Source organism: Cnephaeus nilssonii (genome assembly GCF_951640355.1).
Source record: "Cnephaeus nilssonii genome assembly, chromosome: 1".
NCBI classification, from domain to species: domain Eukaryota; kingdom Metazoa; phylum Chordata; class Mammalia; order Chiroptera; family Vespertilionidae; genus Cnephaeus; species Cnephaeus nilssonii.
The window spans coordinates 88,919,393-88,940,730 of record NC_137072.1 but is presented as its reverse complement, the minus strand read 5'-3'; the positions used below and the strand labels follow the sequence as shown (position 1 = coordinate 88,940,730).

At 41.6% G+C, this 21,338-nt stretch overlaps 1 protein-coding gene across 1 annotated transcript in view; it reads left to right on the top strand.

Annotated features, from left to right (window-relative positions):
• ATP10D (ATPase phospholipid transporting 10D (putative)) overlaps positions 1–21,338 on the top strand; it is a 78,693-nt gene that overhangs the window by 6,466 nt on the left and 50,889 nt on the right. The window contains exons 2-3 of the mRNA XM_079771842.1: positions 16,290–16,616; positions 19,284–19,478. Of these exons, the coding sequence (XP_079627968.1) occupies positions 16,327–16,616; positions 19,284–19,478 (485 nt within the window). The 5' untranslated portion in view covers positions 16,290–16,326. The remainder of the gene's footprint in view (positions 1–16,289; positions 16,617–19,283; positions 19,479–21,338) is intronic.

Genomic DNA, 21,338 nt, shown 5'->3' with positions numbered 1-21,338 from the left:
TTCTGAAGATTTTAGGAATCAGCAGAAGGAATCTTGAAATAGGTTCTTATCTAGGAATTGAGAACCTTCTGACCAATAAGTGTTTTTTTTTCCTCCCACTAACTTAAATTTTCTAATGTAAAGAGCAATGAAGGTGGTATTTAAAAAGTATAACAGACTTGTTTTTGAGATCACTTTGATATCTAGAAATGTATATGCCCTTTGTAAGTATATGTTTTACTGCAATAATTATCTCAACCTTCTTTTGCTGTTCTGAAAGCTAAGCTGAAATTATAGCTGGATTTTGCCATAAACATGTCAAAGCCTATCTCATGAGCATTAACCTCTGAGGAATTTCAGGTAATGAGGGAACCTCATGACGTTCACACCTGATTCCTCTACAGGAACTATGTACTCCTTGGAGACAAGAACCATGGAGTTTACATAGGCTGTTTCACCGTTTTGGTTGTAGTGCCTGGAAAAGTGCATGGCTGACACGTTAGCCTTTTGGTACCTATTTATTACACAGGTATGAGGAAAAGAGATCTCTGAACAGCGAAATAGGTTTCACTAAATACGTCTTGTTAAGTTTCTATATTCTGCTCTCTGAAGACCATTGAGGTCATTAATTCCATTTATTTCTGTTTATTAACTATTCTAAGGTAGATGGAAGTAGGAGTTAAGCCTTAAGGAAGGCAGATATTTTGGCAGCCACGGGAGAAACAAACCTATAAAATTAGACACGAGCATTCAAAACAAGGAGGTCTTCAACTACTGGAAGGCCACCTATGGAGAGGCTTCTGAAGACCCTGAAGGCATCACTATCTAGAGCACTTTGCAATGACTGGTGCTCAACGCACTGGTGCTGAATTTTCAGAGAAGGAAATGCATTTAAAATGCTGAATAAAGTATAGGAAAATTGAGAACACATTTATGATGCTCTCCATCCTGGATGAAATTGTTTGGGTACTTAAAGGAATTAACCTTAAGCTGTCTGGAAATAAAAATAGGTTACTCAGAAGAACTTCCTTCCTATGAGTTTTGAAATTAACATACCTTGGCTATTTTTAAAAACAGATTTGAGTTGTTCTAGTTCCCTTTTTATGTCTCCCTAATACAGTCTTGCAAGTGGCCATTTTAGGCTGACATGCTGTAGATTTTAATATGAACTGTAATAACTTTAGCATGCATAATAAAAGCTGTAATGAATTAACAGAAAATAAGCACATATCACTTCTACAGCCAGTGTATATAAGATTATTACAGATATTCTGCATGTAAGAGAGGTATTATGTTGCTCATTAATCGTATGTTCATTTCACAAACACATATTGAAAGTCTACTCTGTGCCTGATACTTACTATTTTAGGCCTATGCCATATCAATGAACAAAAGAGATATAAATTCCTCCTCTGATGGAGGCAGAAGAAAACAGAGCTAAAATACAAAAATAATTACACCTTATTAGAAAGGGACATGAGTTCTATGAGAAATGAAACGGGAGGAAAATAGGGATTGCTGAGACAAGGCTTTGCAGAGGGGAGTGAAGGAGGAGAGGGGTATGGAGAGGACACGGGGAGGCAGACAGCGAGGCACTGGCGGCTATAATTATAATGAAGATGAGAGCCTTTAGAGATTTGGAATTGTGGAAATGTCAGGATCTAACTTAGATTTTAACAGGACTAGGTGATAGTATTAGATGAGAGATGGTGGGAATGATGCCACGTGGTGAGATTCTGGATATATTTTAAAGGCAGGGCCAACACAATCTGCTGACTGACTGTATGGATTTTGAGGGAAGACAGGACCCGCTGATGACTCAAAGGCTTTGGGGCTGAGGATCTAGAAGGATGAAGCTGCCATCAACTGACAGGGCTAATCTGGGGGAGGGGACAGCAGGTTCTGGGGAGAGTACCAGGAGCTCAGTGTTCCACTTGTTTCCATTTGGAGATAGTTGGAAGTCAGATGGATGAGTCTGGACTTGGGGGAAGAGTTCTGAGCTGGAGAATAGTTACTTAGGGAAACCTGTAGTTCTCGTTTGATGGTCTTAGTTTTCTCAGTAAAACAGAAACAAGATCATCAGCAGGAAGGAAGTTGGGAGGAAGATACGTAGTTAGCGGAGAAAGTATGAAACAGTTGCCTGTTAAAATGGGAAAGTAAAGAGACTAGAAGTCCTATATGATGGCCATTGGCATGTGCGGCCAACTTGTAGTTCATGGTGGGTAATTTAAAGTGATACTAACCAGGCACATTATGTGTTTCTCTGTGGGCCCTTTCAACCCATAGGTGTTGGAACAATATACTAGTATAGGGATTTGATATAACTGATTTGAATATAACTAGGGCAAGGGCTTTGCCAAGAAAGAAGTGAGAGAGGACCTAAGGGGTGGAGAGAACAAACAAGGAAGTGATCACAGTGTTGACCATAAATTTCTAAACGTGTGAGCAGGGAGATGAGGCCATGTAAGAAGGAGGGGCAGTGAAAGATAGGGGGTCAGTTGCTTACAGGTCCCTGTGGGACCAGATGATATTGAAGTCAGGCTGAAATGGATCATTTATTTACAAGTAAATTTTATTTTTATATATTGGATCATATTTCAGATACATGTAAAGAGCTTTCTAGTACATGCATCTAATGAGTGTTTGAAAATGAAATATTTGAATTTGTTAATTTATTTTTTCAAATGAAGTATGCTTTTAGTATTTTTCCCCCTGAATGACTTAAGTTCAAATATTTTATACTAGTCCCATTCTTTCTCTGAACTCTCAACATTCCTTGGTAGGCTGCCAGAAGGTATGTGCCTTCTACCAACTTATTGCTCAAGTTTCTGCCCCATATCAGAGCCGTCTGCTGGCTGCGGAGGCTCTCACTCCAGCGGAGGTATTTGGATCAGGCTTGGGTAACCATTTACCAAGCTGTGTCACTTGGGTGAGTTTCCCAATCACTCTGAGGCTCAATGTTTTCAACCTTAAACGGGGATAAAAACGTGTACATTGGTGTCAGATTAAAGTTTTGTATATTTATCCCCAGCACAGGACTTTGCATGTCTTTTTAAATGATAGATATTGTTATGATCTCAGGTTTATTGAATTAATAATATTGTATTACAGTTGAATAACTGAATCTCAAAAACACACTATTCTATCATTTCAATAATGTAGATTTTAGGAGTATTCAGGATTACCAATGCTAGAACATAGTATTACATATTGCTATCATTCAAATTTTAATATATGTTTATAATTTTCAGCTTTAAGAATAGACTATGATATATTGGCAACTCACCATGAGTATGGGTGAGATTTTTTTTAGTTTCCAGTAACATGGAGAGACAACATACCACTGCAACATTTTTCCTGCCTTTTTGCTAGCTTAAACCAGTTTTGAGCCTAAGCGTTAGCAAAAGGTAACTCAATTGGAGGTATGATCCCTATAAGAAAAAGCTGAGATATATTGAAAAAAAGAGGTAATAAAGCTTTCAGTGTCTGAATGGACACATAAATACTTAATTCTTACAAAAGAAAATGGAAAAATCACTTTCTATTTAATGTAGTTTGGAAACATTAAGAAGAGAGAAACTTTTCCCAGTAGGAAGCAATGCATCTAGACACCACAGTCATGTCTTATACCTCTGTCTTCTTTAAAAATAAACATGCTCTATTTGAAAGTTCTAAATGGACTCTTCATCAGCAGTGAAATAAAACACGTGGCGGCGGAGGGTGCCTTCCCTCAGTCTGAGCGAGAGGCTGCTTCTGTGATGTAGAACTGTGTCTTTCCGTTCTGTTTCCCTAGCATCAGCCACAGCGTTTGGTGTTCAGGTCTTGTTTGCTGAGTGAACTGAGACTGAGTGGGCTTGGTTTTCGCACTCTTTTCTAAAGACGCATGAGGGCTATGTGCTTGATTAGAGTTGGCCTTTTCCCGTTAGCATCCTATAATAAACTGTTTATCTTCTTTTCCAAAGATTGTGTGGGGTGAAGAAAAAGACTTTTTCCCCCTCCTTTTATAGGTAGCACAGAAATAATCACCAAGGGAGCCGTGCCAACATGTCGCCTTGGCACCTGATGCAATGAGACACCATCAAAGATTTCAGATGATCTTACTGCCACCTTACTGCTTATTACCTGTCAGATAGGGAATCGGTCTCCTTGAGGTAATAAGCTTCTTATAGAGACTTGGAGAAGTAGGTCAGATGTGACCCAGATTGGAACAAGCTTTAGTTTTATCTGCGTTTCAGAGATGTACAGGTCAAGAAAACTTTCACATCCCGGGTCTACTGTGAAAAATTTCATATCTTATAGCTATAACATCTCTCTCTCTCTCTTTTTATTGACCCTGACAGGTAAATTCTCTTTCCTCCCAGGTTTGGGGTATATAGGAACTTGGATATTTTTGTTAGAGTTTTCTCATCTTGGTTGAGAAAAAGGTTACAAGTCTGTCAAGGCCAGGACCCATTGTTGTCCCTTGGAGGCCAGGATCCATGGTTCTCTCTTGCCAAACATTTGGAAAGGTTGGTTGAAACTGATTTGTAATTGTATTAAATCTGCAGAATCAATCCTGAAGGCCTCATCAGCTACCACTGGGTATTTTTGTAGGTAAACTAGACTTTCGCTATATTAGTTAATTCTAGCCTTAGATGAGAGGGTCTGCTTGTATCAGCTGTCAAGTCATCGGTACGTAGCCTGGCTCTATACACTCAAAGAAGAAAGACCGCCCAATAATAGGAGTGACATCTAATTAAATCTTCATTCTTAATTTCAACTTTACATATTGAAAGAAATTTACATAGCACAGTTCTCAAAGTATGTTCCAAGGACCAACTTGAGTACTACCTGGAAACTTGTTAGAAATGCAGACTCTTTTTTTTTTTGTTGTTAAGATTTTTAAAAATTGATTTTTAGAGAGAGAAGGAGGGAGAGGGAAACAGAGAGAGAAACATCAATATGAGAGCAAAACATCAATCTGGTTGCCTCCTACATGCCCTCAACGGGGGATTGAGCCTGCAACCTGAGCATGTGCCCTGCCTGGGAAGTGAACCTGGCAATCCCAGGTGCACAGGATGACACCCAGCCAACTGAGCCACACCGGGAAGGAAAGACATCCAGATTCCTGAGCCCCACCCCAGATCTGCTGAATCAGCAACGCGGGGGAGTGCTTCAGCACATTCAGGTACATACTGGAATTTGACAGCCACAAGCAGAGCATCTTGAAATGACTACACACAAGAATGTTTTTCTCTTTTAGACAAGTGAGCTCATGTATGTACATTTCAAGTTGTGTGTTGGCTGATGATGACCTCATAAGTTTTTAAATACGAACTGGACTTAAGGGAATTCATTATCCCATATTTATCTTTGATGATCTGCCCTGCTACAAAATTTCCATTAAGCATTCATGGAGGGAAACAGGGTTTTGAGCTCTGTCTGCTTTCAAGTACATTTGTACACAAGAAGGAACATAGTATCTGTTATTTTAGGCACACTCTGTTATAGATTGTAGCTTTCAATATCTTCTAGAAAAATATAGTTATTTGAAATAACTATAATAAAAATGTAGATTATTAATTAGAAATAATCTAATTTAAATGATCATATTTGATTATTTGAAATTTTATGTATAAATGGAATTGTGTAATTGGAAAGGCATGACTTTGGAGTCAGATATTGCATGCCTTGAGTTATATTCTTTGATCTTTTATTTCTTCTGAAACTAGGAAGTAAAACTTCATACCATGTTGTGAAGATTAAATTAAATGGCATGTGAAATGTATTTTGTAAGCATTAATTATTATGAAAGTGTTATATGTACTTATTTTCTAACAATGTTTGGCTTGTATTTCTTTATTTCTAATCTTAATTGATCTTATGCCTAAAATTGATAGCTTATAGATTTTAGAACTTTAATTATAGGTTTTATTCAGCTTCTGTGGGTCAGTGGGATATTGGATCATGTAGCATCATGCACACATAATGCATAGGGCAGCATTAGACTGTTTCATAGCTGTTAATTAAAACTTCTTCCTTTAAAAACTTGAAAATGAAAATTTAAAAATTATAATTTAATACATTTCATTGTAACAAAGAAAGAAAAGTTAACAAGCTCCTACTATTCCTTTTTTTTTTTTTTTTTGGAAACCCAATAGATTGTAGCAATTCACACTCCCATTGCCAGAATTATATTTAATTTGCTAAATTTTATTGAGGTTTTTCATCAATATTCATAAGTGAAAATGATTTATAATTTTCTTGTGCCAATTATAAAGACATTTACACATGCATATTTTTAGAACATAATTTATATTTCTGAGATGGTGATTAATGATTACTGGCAATGAAATTTTTTTTCCCTACTATATAATTGCCTTACTGTGAAATAGTATTGCAAGTTGGGTGTATATAGCATTTGGTTTGTATTAATCTCATATTCAGTCCCTGTCTAGCAGTGTTAAACGTGTATGTTAAGAATTTTTTTTTAAACCTAGTTGGCTGTTTGTAATTGGTGGTGGTGATTTTCTTAAAAAAATTTTATTATTAATTTCAGAGAGGAAGGGAAAGGGACAGAGAGAGAGAAACATCAATGATGAGAGGAGAATCATTGATTGGCTGCCTCCTGCATGCCCCACACTGGGGATGGAGCCCACAACCTGGGCATGTGCCCTGACTGGGAATTGAACAGTGACCTGGTCGATAGGTCGAACCTCAACTCCTGAGCCACGCCAGCCAGGCTATGTTAAGAATCTTGATCTTGGTCATATGAATTAACATTTACATTCTAGATAAAATGCTGATGTCAGTTAATTAAAGCAAGGTGTCCAGAGACAGGTGTCCTTTGTCACTGCATTCTGGGTAATTTTGAACATCAGGTCGTCACGCTCAGCGCAGGAACATGCAGGCTTTTTCATAGCGTTAATCGTTAGTGGTATTTTCCATCACTGACCAGCAGGAAGTTTGTTGTAATTCTAATTTCCACACAGTAGTAGTTGCTCTTAAACTAAAATGAAGTTAAGAATGGAGATTTTAATAAAAAACTAGGTAAACTATATTTTGTTTTTTAATAAAATGCTAAATCTCCCTGCCTGTAAGGACAGCAGCTCACTGGGGAGTAGAGTATCAAGACCTAAGCCTTCTTTCTGGTTCTAAGTGATAATAATGGAACTTATTTCTTTGTGTGTATGTGTGTTTTTAAAATTTGTTGTTAATTCTCGGGTTAGGGTTCCAATCAGTGGCATAATATTAGGTCAAATAAAGCACGGAACCATTTTATTTATTATCAGGAAACCATGACAAATCAGCTCCTTGTGGAGCGGGCTAAATCTTAGAATTATGAATGATATTTTTGAAAAACCTTAAAAATGTTCCTCAGAGCCTTTGTCTACTGGGTGGCTCTACTTTCCCATGGGAACGGTTGATAGAGGGTTTTACTGTCTTTAGCTAATTGGTTGCCTGGCAGACTCTTCAGTTAAAGAGGTAGTATGGGAAAAGGAAGCAAAAACACCTCGTTTCCTCTTTTATGTCTCAGTGTGGCTTTCCTTCCATTAGAAGCAGGAGTAAGTGTGAGAAAACACAAGTACAGTAGTCCCCCCTTATCTGCTGGCGATATGTTCTAAGATCCCCAGTAGATTCCAGAAGCCAAAGATAGTACTGAATCCTAAATACACGGGCCATTGATCATCTAACTTTGGCCAAGTGTGAGACGCTTGGGAGTCTGGGAAGGAGTTAGAGAAGGTCCCTGACCTTGAAGAATGAAGCTACCTGAAGCACACTGTAGCAAGTGCCAGTGATTGAGCCATGCTCAGGTTATAATGGGAGCGGAGCCGGGAGTACCTTACTGTAGCTCCTGTGTGGATCCTTCTCCATCTCTCCCACTCCAAGGGCAAGCTAAAACAAGATGAGTCGGGGCTGTTGTGGTGAGTGGGTGATATGATTGACCAGGCCTCTGGAAAGAGAGGGCAGCATTTCCAAAGGTGTGGGTTATAGGCTGTGCTTTGCAACCTCCCAGACATGTCATCTGGGTACTAATTAAACCCTGCATTCATGCTCCTGAATCAGAATCTCCAGGGGAGGGGCCTAGGAGACTGTAATTAGCAGGGGGCCCCAGGACAAGTGGAATACAGTTTGTTCATGAACACAATTGGAATGAAATTTGAAGAAGATGGTGAGGGATGAGATCAGATGGTATGAAGGTTATCTATATACTAGAGGCCTGGTGCACGGGATTCCTGCACCGGTGGGGGGCGTGGCCTGTGGGGATCGGCCTGCTGTGGGAGCTCCGCTCATCCGGGTCAGCTGAGTGACTGTGGACCCGCCCTCTGAGTGGCTGCTCCCTGGTCCGGCATCTTCCGTGGAGCTACTATGCGGCCTGCAGGCGTCTGGAGGAGGTGGCAGGGATCTGGAGGAGGTGGCAGGGATCTGGAGGAGGTGGCAGGGAGCAAGGAGGAGGATCCTGGGGTGAGGAAGCGACAATCGCAGCCTGGGTTCCTGCCCACCTGCCCAGGGTTCGCAGCGGGAGCAGCTGGTTATCCCGGTCAGCCGAGCGGCGCTCCCACTGTGGTAGCGCACTGACCACTAGGGGGCAGCTCCTGCCTTGAGCGTCTGCCCCCTGGTGGCCAGTGCACATCATAGCGATTGGTCGACTGGTCATTCTGGTTGTTCTGCCATTTGGTTGCTGGGCTTTTATTATATAGGATATAAAAGCCTAAGTCAGTGGTCGGCAAACCGCGGCTTGCGAGCCACATGCGGCTCTTTGGCCCCTTGAGTGTTCTAACGCCACTTCTTCAAAATAGACTCGCCCAGGCCGAAAACCGACTTCTGCATGGGCCACGAAGTTTCAATCACACTGTACATGCGCGCCCGCACGTGGTATTTTGTGGAAGAGCCACACTCAAGGGGCCAAAGAGCCACATGGGGCTTGCGAGCCGCGGTTTGCCGACCACTGGCCCAAGTGACTGTCCAACCGTCTGACCGGTAGCTATGACATAGCAATGACCACCAGGGGGCAGATGCTCAAAGCAGGAGCTGCTGAGCTCGGTGACTTGGCAGCTGCAGTTCTCGGGTGATGCATCCAGAACCAGAGAGGAGGGAACCCATTTCCAGGGTGTGTCACCTGAGAACCACTCTCTTGTAATCCAGGACCCCTTGGGGGATGTCAGAGAGCTGGTTTCGGCCTGATTCTCGCAGGCCAGGCCTCTAGCTTTATTATATTTACTAGAGGCCCAGCGCACAAAATCGTGCGTGGATAGGGTCCCTAGGCCTAGCCTGCAATCAGGCCCATATTCTGCCCACTCGCCAGTCTCCGGTACCACCCGGTTGCCCCTGCCAGCCAGCTGGTTCCCCTCACCGGCCCCTGGTTCCGCCCCACCGCCGCTGCCAGCCACCTGGTTCCCCTCGCCGGCCCTCGTCCTGCCCCACTGCCGCTGCCAGCCACCCGGTTCCCCTCGCCGGCCCCCCACCTCATAGCGACTGGTCGAGCGGTCGTTCTGGTCATTATGGTTATGGTTGCTGGCCTTTTATTATATAGGACTAGAGGCCAGTGCATGAAATTCGTGCACGGGTAGGGTCCCTAGGCCTGGCTGGCGATCAGGGCTGATCGTGGCCTTCTGGCTGCTGGCTGGGGCCTTCCTTCCCCCGACTGCCGGCTGCCAGCTGGGGCCTTCCTTTTATTTTGCGCTGCCCCCTGGTGGTCAGCACACATCATAGTGAGCGGGCGAACTCCTGGTCAGTCGAACTCCCGAGGGAACAATTTGCACAGTAGCCTTTTATTATATAGAATTAGTCATGCCTGTCTTTTATGATTGGTTTTCTATTTGTACCCTACTTAAAACTGGTTACTTCTCAGGTATCAACAGTGACACTGAACTGAGCATTTACTTAGACTTGGGCAACTTTATTTAATTTGAAATCAATCTGTTAAACGTTTGGACCTCAGACCAATTTACTGGGTTTCAGACCTTGACTTATTTATGACCTGAGAAATAGCCAAAGAGGAGAGCAGGAATTAGAGCATGGTTCATCTATAGTGTGCCCATGACTCTTAATGTTCTTTTATTTTATTCATTAGCAAGCTGAGGCCCAGAGGTTAATTACATAGGTCAGAGATCTAATGAGTGATGCAACTGCTATCTGAGCCTTGGTCTATAGAGCATGGGGATTCGATTCTTCAGAATGGTGAGCAGAGTGCTCATTCACTCAATTAAAATACGTGAAATAGAAAATAAAGGATTAGGGGCAGGGGCTACAGTGAAAAAGCTTCTGACATTTGTCACTATGTGAAAATTTGTGTCCAACATCCTGTTGTTATTTTCTTTTTAAGAAAATCTAATTATCCATATTTTATGTGAATTTATCTCCATTTTTAAATGTCCTGTATTAAAAACAATGTGTTTGCCAACATCATGGTGCAAAATACATCATTAGATAGAATTTTGCGTAATGGCTACTAGTTTGTAGTCTTTAGATTAAATAATCTCTAAAGTTGAAGCTTCTAAATATCATGATTCTTGATGAGGTATGACTTATTTTTATTTGCTTTCCTTTCATATCATGAAAAAATTTTCCTGAATATCCATGTGAAGTGTTATTAATAATAGAACCTTCTCTAAGTACTAATACACTTTTAACTTTGCTGGGGTATGTGGGGAAAGATTAAAAGGCTACAGGCTCCTACTCTAGGATATATGGTAAGTAAAGTGTTGTTCTTCCCCTGAGCCTTCTAGTCCAACTACTGTCTTTTAGTGTCTTTTATCCATTGTGGAGCCACATGTAATGGTGTCTTTCAAGAGTGTGAATAGCAACGTATTAGTGAATCTTGAAACCAGTTCAGTGCATCTTGAGAGACAGAGAGAGAGAGAGAGAGAGACTGAAAGAGTTACTGTAGAATAGAAAATGCATGCATTGCAAGTAATAAGAGTAAAAAATTGCTTTGTATACTTTCTTTCAGTTATATATGGATGTAGGTCTATGTCTATGTTCCAGGTTCACCATAGAATATCATAGAATGTATTTCCCACTGGCTTGGCAGTTACCAAATTTTGAAACCACTGAGCTGGAGTGACTCAGTAGATCCTTGGTCATTCCTGCTTAATATAAGATGGTTTAAATTCTAAGCTGGAAACTTGAAAGGATTTTTTCCACATGCTAGTTACCTGCACTCCTAGTCTTTTTTCTTCTATTCCTTGAAAACACTAGCAACTTTTCTCTCTTGTGTAGATCAGTCCCTTGATCTGATCATCACTTATTAGGAACAGAGTAGCAGTGGTGAAGGGAGGGAGAGTCATTACAGGATGACAAGCCACCAGCCTTGGAGAGTAGGACAGAGACTCGATGGCTGAGGGCGGATGCTGAGGAGGGCGGTGAGCCAGGGGGAAGGAGAAGGCTATATATGAGTAGATAGAGCACCTAGTATAAGTTTAAGGACATTGAAAAGGTACACAGGAAAGCAGACTGAGGGAAACTTGGGCAATAAAATGTCTTCCAGTCATAGATTTGTCTCTTTGGAACTGAGTGAATGGGAAAAAATAAGGTTCTTGAGTATGTATGTGGAGTGAAAAGCTGATTATTTTTGTAAACCAGTGAGTATTTTTTTCTAGTGTGAGGTTGTTAGTTAAATACACCACAAATTACTAGAAGTTAACATCACCCATGTCTCATATTTTTAAAGATATTTCTAAATTTGCATTCTCAAGAAATTGTATTCTGAAATTTAAAAATCTAGGTAGAATCTAGATTGTTGCATGAGATTGTGGACAATAGAGGAATACATACTCCTCAGTCTTAATAAGAATTTACAGTAAGTGCTCACTTAATGCTGAAGATACAATAGTTCTGTGACTTGAAGCAAAAAGATGCATAACAAAACCACTTTGACCACAGGCTAATTGATATAAACAAGAGTTAAGTTCCTATGGCATCTCATCAACATTATAACAATTGAACTGAATGTTATTAGAGGACCTGCTGTAATTACAAGTGAAAACTTCTCTTTTAAAGTTTCCAGAAATTATATAAATTGTACTGATTTCACCCTTCTAAAAAAATTGAGGTTTGTCATAATGGTCACCTACTGTGCATGAGGTGAAATGCATGAAAAGCACTGAGTGCTTATATTAAGTATTTTACATTCTTATTGGTTAATTCAGGCGTCCTCAAACTACAGCCTGGGGGCCACATGCGGGTGTTTTTGCCGTTTTGTTTTTTTACTTCAAAATAAGATATGTGCAGTGTGCATAGGAATTTGTTCATAGTTTTTTTTTTAAAAAACTACAGTCCGGCCCTCCAACGGTCTGAGGGACAGTGAACTGGCCCCCTATTTAAAAAGTTTGAAGACCCCTGGGTTAATTGATAAAGCACAAGGTAGTTCTGGGGGAGATTTAAGAATGTGCTAATGAACTACCTTAATAACTCAAGCTGCATTGGAGGTTAAGCCTTACAGGACATTTGGTCTTGTCCAAAACACCCACTGAGGCCTTTGGTATGTGCCAAAAGGTCCTTGATCCATTATAGTATTTTGTATGTATCAATTCTGTAAACCAAACGTAGAAATAAATGATATGAGCAATTTGAACCCAGGGATGTCTTCTAAGTGTGGACATTTTGGACAGGATCAAATATCAAGGACCATTTGGCCTGGACCAAATACGCTTCTAGGTATTTCTGATGAGACCAAATTTCAAGGACCTTTGGCCTGGACCAAATGTCTCCATGGATGTTTTGGGCAGGACCAAATATCCACCAATCTAGGTAAAAAAGCTATTTTTTTTTAACTGAAGTGAAAAAAAAACAGGCTTTTCAGATCACTTCAGAGGAGCACTTTTAAAAACATTGTGTTGAAAAGATATTGAGAATTGTTTTGGCCAGTCAGTGTTTATTGTTTTAGCTCTCTCTGAACAAATATTTTAGAGAGCAAACTGCAAAGAACAGAATTTGGTAAGGATAGAACTATTTTTTTTCTTGTTTTCAATATGAGTATAAAACTGCTAAGACTGACTTTAAGGATATTTTCTCTCACAAATAATAGAGGCTATGTACAGTGTGGGGCAAACCTATTTTTCCCCATCCTGTATTGTGGGTCCAATATCCAAATACACACATTTGGAAGCTGTTACATTTTTCCCATTAAAAGTAACTCTGCTTTTATTTATTTTTTTAATATTTTGCTTTATATCATAAAATTTTTAAAGATCTGATGGGATTTTAGAAAATTATTATTTGTAATTCAACTTGTCTATAGATGCAGTGATGAAGTAATTCTATCTAATTAATCTCTTGGATTGCTTAAAGATGAAAGTATCTTAAACAAGTGTGTTAACAAGAATGGATTGTTAAAAACATGGATTCACTAACTACTAGAATATAATTGGGCCAAATCTTCTAATGCTGCTAGGTAATGACTTACGATTTCAGATCCTTGAAACCTGGATATAATTTTCATGTCCTTAGTGGGAAACTATTAATTCCTGATTAATATAACACTTTAGAGGAAAGAATCAGTAAACATGTTTTAAACTTAGAATGTAGTTTAGAAAGGAAGCACGCTTAAATAATTTGCCCAAACTACCTCAGTTCCTTGAATACTACTCTGCACCTCGGGTTGCATTTATGTATTTACACCCCTGTCACCTCGCCTAGACCCTGAGCCCCTGCAAAAGGGGATCTAGGCCTGAATCATATCTGTATTTCTAGCCTAGTGTAGTTTCTAGCCCATAACCTCAATTTTCTCTAGATGCAGTCATAGGCCATCTGAATGAGATTCGTCTGGGGAGTTTTGTTAACAGTTCAGATGATCAGGGCACGCCCACAGATTTACCAAACAAGAGTCTCCAGAGGTGAGCTCCAATCCAAGATGATAAGCACATGCAATGGGACTGATAGAGCAAGAATAGAAACCAAGGCCTCCAGACCCTGCCCTCCACACATTGCTCATTTGCTGACATGCTCGTTAGCTACCCAAGGAACTTTCATTAGGCATCTACTAAGTGCCAGCTACTCTGCATGTGAAGATAAATGAGGCACATGGACAGTTAAAAGCAGAAATTGTTGAGTTAGAAAGATTTGGTTTGAATCAGCATTACTAACCATATGAATTTCAGCAAGTTACTGTACTTCTCTAAGACTGTTTCCTCTTTTGCAAAATAGAAATAATAGCTATGCTATCAGATTGGTGTTAATATTAAGTAAGATGATGCATATAAAGTTCTTTACAAAGTGCTTGGACTATAGTGTACTCTTAATGCTGACTTCCTCCCCATAGCCCCAATTAATGAGTTCATGTTCCAGGCAGGGCTGAATTCTTGGAAAATAAGAAAAACTTGGAAATAAGGAAGAGATTTTGATCCCCAGTGGGAGTGCGTGCAGGAGGCAGCCAATCAATGATTCTCTCTTATTGTTGATGTTTCTGTCTCTCCCTCTCCCTTTCTCTCTGAAATCAATAAGAATATTCTATATAATAAAAGGCTAATATGCAAATCGACCAAATGGCTAACGACCGGTTGCTATGATGCGCACTGACCACCAGAGGGCAGATGCTCAACGCAGGAGCTGCCCCCTGGTGGTCAGTGCATTACTACAGGGAGTGGGCCTAAGCCATCAGTCAGCCATCCCTTGAGGACTCCCGGGCTGCGAGAATTTCATGCACCAGGCCTGTAGTATATATAAATATATATCTCCTATATAATAAAGAGGTAATATGCAAATTGACCATCACTCCAACACACAGATGGCCGTACCCATGTGGACACAAGATGGCCACCACAAGATGGCTGGCAGGGGAGGGCAGTTGTGGACGATCAGGCCAGCAGGGGAGGGAAGTTAGGAGGGACCAGGCCTTCAAGGGAGGGCAGTTGGGGGTGATCAGGCCTGCAGGGGAGGGCAGTTAGGGGTGACCAGGCCAGCAGGAGAGGGAAATTGGGGGGGACCAGGCCTGCAGGGAGGACAGTTGGGGGGGACCAGGCCTGCAGGGGAGGGCAGTTGGGGGGGACCAGGCCAGCAGGGAAGGGTAGTTAGGGGCAATCGGGCCAGCAGGGGAGGGCAGTTGGGGGCAACCAGGCCTGCAGGGGAAGATAGTTAGGGGCAACCAGGTGGGCACGGGAGGGCAGTTAGGGGCAATTGGGACAGCCGGGGAGCAGTTAGGCATCAATCAGGCTGGCAGGGGAGTGGTTAGGGGGTGATCAGGCTGGCAGGCAGAAGTGGTTAGGGGCAATCAGGCAGGCAGGCAGGTGAGTGGTTGGGAGCCAGCAGTCCTGGCTTGTGAGAGGGATCCCAGATTGGAGAGCGTGCTGGCTGGGCTGAGGGACACACCTGCCCCGTGCACGAATTTTGTGCACCGGGCCTCTAGTATTTATCTATCTATCTATCTATCTATCTATCTATCATCTATCTATCTATCTGAGTTAGATTTTGTTTTATTACAGAACACCCTAAACTTGGTGATGTAACTTTTACTGACTCACCATTTGTTGGGTTGAGCTCTGTTGAGATGGTTGACCTCTGTTCTACATTGTGTCATCTGGGCACACTCGTGTTAGTGGCCAGCTGGTGGTCAGTGGCCTCACCCACATATTGACAGGAGCAATGGTGGTGGGTGGGTCATGTGCACTCACATCTAGTAGACTAGTTTGGGCTCAGCACATGGTAGTGGCCACAGGGTTCTCAAGAGCAGCAGTGGGGTTGCGGGGGGGGGGGGGGGGGGGGCAAGGGTCCCCTGAGCAAGCACATTTGAAACCTCTGCTCATGTCATGTTCACTAGTGTTTCATTAGCCAAAACAAAGCACGTGGTCAAGTCAGATTCAATGAGTAGAGAGACTCCCCTACTTGCTGGGTGAAGGGGTGTGCATGAGGGAAGGAAAGACTTGTGGCCATTTTTGTAATCTTCATAGAAAGGGTTTTAATGGCTTACTCTGCATCAAGCTTTATGCTGGGTGCTTTACAAGGTATTCATTTAATCCTCACAATAGTTTCTGACATGAGTGGCATTCTCAATTCAAAGAAGAGAAAACTCATGATTGGATAAATTAAGAGACTTGTGTGCATTTGGCCTAAATTATTTGCTTTAATTATGGATGGCATTCTAGATGCTGCCTCCTGTTACTTAGGTGATCAGAAGATCAGCCCATGAGAAGGAGTATCCTTTATTTAATAAAGACTTTTGGTTAAAATAAAGTTGCCAACACTGGTTTTACTTTCCCCTTTATACCTTGAACCATTGGGTCATATATTTGTTTGGTATAGAAAAAATTTTAGCTTTACTATCCTTACTATTCTTTAAGACTTTCCAGAAGCTTATGAGGAGTGTTTTAGTGGGTTTTTGTTTGTTTTGCCAGATCACCTACCCAACCTGGATCTCACCGCATTTTGGACATGACTGAGCCTGTTCAATGGGCCAGATATCACTGGCAGCGGCTGATGGGCGGTCCAAACAGGGACGAGGATGAGAGGCCGTACAGCTATTCCTCGCTGCTTGCCTGCGGGAGCAAGTCCTCTCAGACCCCCAGACTGGCAGGAAGGCACCGGATTGTTGTTCCCCACCTCCAGCCCTTCAAGGAAGAGTATGAAAAGTTCTCTGGAACCTACGTGAATAACCGAATCCGAACGACAAAGTACACGCTTCTGAATTTTGTGCCAAGAAATTTATTTGAACAATTTCACAGGTACTTTTAGTTTGGGGAAAAATAACTTTGATTGTTTTTATCATTCTAGATGATATGAAAGATTTTTCACGTTCATAACATTGTATGTTACTTAGGCTGAGACTTGTGACGTGGTCTTTGACCATTCTGGTAGGGTCTGTTGTGGGATGATGTCCACTTACATTCATATAGCACATTACAGTTGACAACATGCTTTCTCCTGACCAGAGAAGACATTGTTATCCTCTTAGTATGGATCAGGAAACTAGGTTGGACATTGTGGTTTAGCCTGAAACAATAAAATCCGGTTTAGTATCTATTTATTGGCTCTCCCGTATGAAGTTAGGCACTGAAGGAAATGCAAGTTTACACGGGGCCCCTTTCCTATGGATTTGTCATTTGGCAAGTGAAACAAGATGTGTATACGAACGGTAGAAAGAGATAGTGGATGTGAAGAGTGTTAAAAAGGGCTGCCTAGTGGGATGGAAGCCTCAGAAAGAGAAAGAACGCGGATCGCTATGGCAGTAGAAGGGGACGTGGCATTTGAACTGAACTATGGAGGATGGCGAGAGATAGGCAGAGGTGTGGCACAGCACGTGTCAGCTGGAGGAAGGGGTGGGCCAAGCAGTCGCACAGAAGATTTTCTTGAGGCCTGGGAAGTCATCCGTTCAGACTAACACAATGAGAGGCAAACTGAAGGCAGAGAGAACATTCAGGAAGTTATACTGTGTATGTCCTAGTGAGTTGTAAGAGAGACCTGAACGTAGATCAATGTGGGAATGAAAAGAAAGATAATCTGTTGCAGATACTATGGATTAGATATGGGGAATTAAGGAAAAAGATGGTGTGACCATGTTGAGCTGAGATGACCAAAAAGATTAACAGAAAAATTAAAGGCAGAAATAAAAAAGAAGCTTGGCTGGAAGATTATTTTGTTTTTGTAAATGTTGAGTTTGAGATGCTAATGGGAGTACAAAGATTCTCAACATACGATGTTCATTCTCATTATTCTCTCTATATGTGTTCCACATGCATTCATTGAACAGTGGACGGGTTTAACGTACACATGTGGCCTGGCCAGTGTGGTTCAGTTGGTGAGCATCATCCTATGCACCAAGAGGTCACCAGTTCAATTTCGGTTAGGGCACATGCCTAGGTTGCAAGCTTGGTCCCCAGTCCAGTGCGTGACTTACGATTGATGTTTCTCTCTCATCGATGTTTCCCTGTCTCCTTCTCCTTTCCTCTCTCTCTAAAATCAATAAAAGTATATTTTAACAAATAATAAAATAAAGTATACATGTGAATTTGTTAAATTAATCACTTTAAATGCTATGGGTGTTTCTGTCTTTTATGGGGCTTGTACTGTACTGCACTTTGTGGCATTCGACCCTGAACCTTGAAGAGTTCAGGGCCAGGGCTGGAGATTTGGGTGCAGTCCACATGGAAATAATTTAAGCCAAAAAAGTAGCGAAAGGTGTTAAGGAAGAAATTTTTCAGAGTAAAAGGAGTTGGAGGTTAGGAAGGAGAAATGTGTGCAGATTATTTTGAAAAGTTTAAACAGGAAAAATATGTGATGAAAATTCAGGGGGCTATGCGGCATTGAGTTTTTGTTTGTTTCTTTTAAGGTAAATAGCCACTTGAATTTACCTTGCGGGCCAGTGGAGGAGTTTTTAAATATATAAAATAGAGGAATGGAGGAAGTTCCTGAAAAAGTGGTTCTGAATAGCATCAAAGCAGAAATAAGAAGTTGGTTTCAAGGGGGAAAAAACCTCTCAGGCTTTTGTACCAATTTTGAGCCTTGTTTGATTGTAATGTTTGGCCATACAAATTGGCTTCTGAAGGGTAGACGGTTGCATCATTTAAAAAGTTATTTTTATAACCCATAACACTGAATTTCCTCTCAGTTTTTGAACTTTTGAAGAGAAAATAGTATTTCCTATTATGCTTTATACTAGAGGCCCGCTGCATGAAAATTCATGCACTGGAGGGGGATGTCCCTCAGCCTGGCCTGCCCCCTATCACAGTCCAGGAGCCCTCAGGGGTAGGAGGTGACCCAGCGATCAGGGGAAGGCAACACCCCCATCACACCTCTGCTGCTGCCACTGCTGGCAGCACAAGCCTAGGCCAGCGCTGGTTACCTGAGCCTTGGGCTGCCCTGGGTGGCTGGGCAGCCGCCATCTGAGGCTTGCCTGCGCCTTGGGCCAGCCCTGAGGGGCTGGGGGACTGAGGGCGGGTCCGGCCACACCACGCGCCTGCCACCCCTCCCCCCACCCCCCCGTGGGGCTGAAAGGAATGGAGGACTTTGGCGGGGCTGAAGGGACTGGGCACCGCCATCTTGTGGCTATGGGTGCTTCCATATTTGTGATGGCATGACAGTCAATTTGCATATTCCCTCTTTATTAGATAGGATCATGTGTCACATGACTCAAGACTGCCACACTCCCATATTTACTGTTACATATTTAATAAATACTACCTCTCATTTATTAAAGTATGCCTTGAGCTAGATGTTTATAGGAGTAATAAATTGTTGGTTCAGGTTTTTTAGATTTTGCTAGTTCTTTATTCTGTATCATCTAAAATTAGCTAATAAACACTTGTAAGAAAACACCCTGAGGTTTTTTTCGCCTCTTTTGCTTTGGTGTTTATGTGATTTGTTTTCACCTCCTTGTGCGTGTTTCTTCGCAGAGCCGCCAATTTATATTTCCTGTTTCTAGTCGTCCTGAACTGGGTGCCTTTGGTAGAGGCCTTCCAAAAGGAAATTACGATGCTGCCCCTGGTGGTGGTCCTTACAATTATCGCAATTAAAGATGGCTTGGAAGATTACCGAAAATACAAAATTGACAAGCAGATCAACAACTTATTAACCAAAGTTTACAGTAGGTAAGTGTAACAGGAGCTGTCCTGGGGAATACACATGCATCTTTTAGAAACTTGCAGATTGTTACTTTTTTCCCCCTTAGGTGTGACCAGGACCTTTTTTGTGGTGGTGGTGGTGGTGGTGGTGGTGATGATGATATTTTCAACTAATATGTATTAAAGACCTACAGTGACTTTAATTCATGTGTCATAGGAAAACAAAAGTGTATGAGACGTTGTCAACCCAGGATACAAGCCTCTATAAGTTATAAGTGAAACTGAAAGAATAAAACCTAAAACCATCAGAAGGAAAGCAAGCAGATGGGTTTTAATCCTAAACGATACAGTTTGGGATTAGAAGTGGGTGGGGTATGAAAAATATGAATGGATATGGAGAACAAGATGGAATATGAAAAGGAGAAGACAAGAGCTGTCTGGAGAAAAGGGATTCTGTAAAATGGAGGAAAATGTTCATTGAGGGCACAAAAGAGGCTAATAAAGCCTTCCCACTGCAGCAATAGTTTAGGACTGTGTTAACCAGTATTTTTATTAAATGACTAGTGGCCCAGTGCACGAATTTGTGCACATTGAAAGGAAATTAATTAGAAGAAATATTTTAATATCACTATTCGCCCTTTCTCTATAATAGAAGTGTCAATCAAATTCATGATTGACAATGACAGACGGAAACACATGTGTGTGATTGGCGCCAGCAAGAGCTTTATATGTATCACGCATGTGCGAGTCAACTTAGCCTTTTATAGATATAGAATAAACTTGCTTAATTAGACCTGCTTCCTGATTTAGCTAAACTTTTTCTAGCCCACTGAAGCATGCCAACTTCTCTTTCAGGTAATTGTCAGCAACACAGCAGTAAATATCAACATGAAGCAGATTATTATTGTAGATCACGCAGGGAGAACAAAGGGTAAAATATTTAACTGCAGCAGTGTTTGACTATAGTCTGTGCAGTGAGAAAGCCTGAAGTCATTTTCAAGGTCCACCATTTCTTCTTTTCAGTCAGGTCAAGTTTCTAAACTTTCTAAATCTCTGTTTTCCGGCTAATGAAAAGAAAATAGGATTCCATCGAGTCTCCTATCTACCTACTCCAGGACTTCTGTGAGGATCAAATGAGATGCACGGGAAAATGCTTCACAGACATTTGGTTAAAGTGTAAATGTTTCCACCTGGCTATAAAGCAAGTTGTGTTCCTGGGCTGAAGAAACTTCAAGGAGGCTAGTCGCAAGGGAGAGGGAACCAGGCGTTGCTACGTGATGTCATTACCCAGCGCCCACAGCGATTGTTTCTGGCCATGGGGTCTCGGCAGCATTGGCTGTGATTTGGTGGGCTGTCACTCTGGGGTGGTGGCGGGGCCTGTGTCCCACTTGGGGGAAGCCAAGTGTTGCTTTGTGGGCGCCAGGTCTGCAGTGCCATTTCTCTGTAAATGGCCAGTGACCGTCATGGCAGCTCCTGTGTTAAGCATCTGCCCCTGGTGGTCAGTGCGCATATAGCAACTGGTCGGACAGTGGGAAGGACACTTGGTATAAATATATATCGATAAATAGAGCTGTTAAAATGGTGGTATAATGATTTTTTTTAAATGTTGTATCTAGGTATTTATTTCTTTTGTATTTAATTACCCTTCTTTTCTGCCACATGGAAGCTCTCTGAGAGCAGATGTTGTGCCTTGTGCACTTCTGGGTCCTTGACACCTTGACCACAGGGTAGATGCAGAAATCACTTCATGTACAAATAAACCCATCAAATAGTAATTTTAATTTTATTCCAGATTTATACTCAAATAACTTAATGGTTCAAAATCTCACAGGAAAAAAAAGGAGATGAAAAATGTGTTTTAGCAGCTAGTAACTAAAGTTTCAGGTA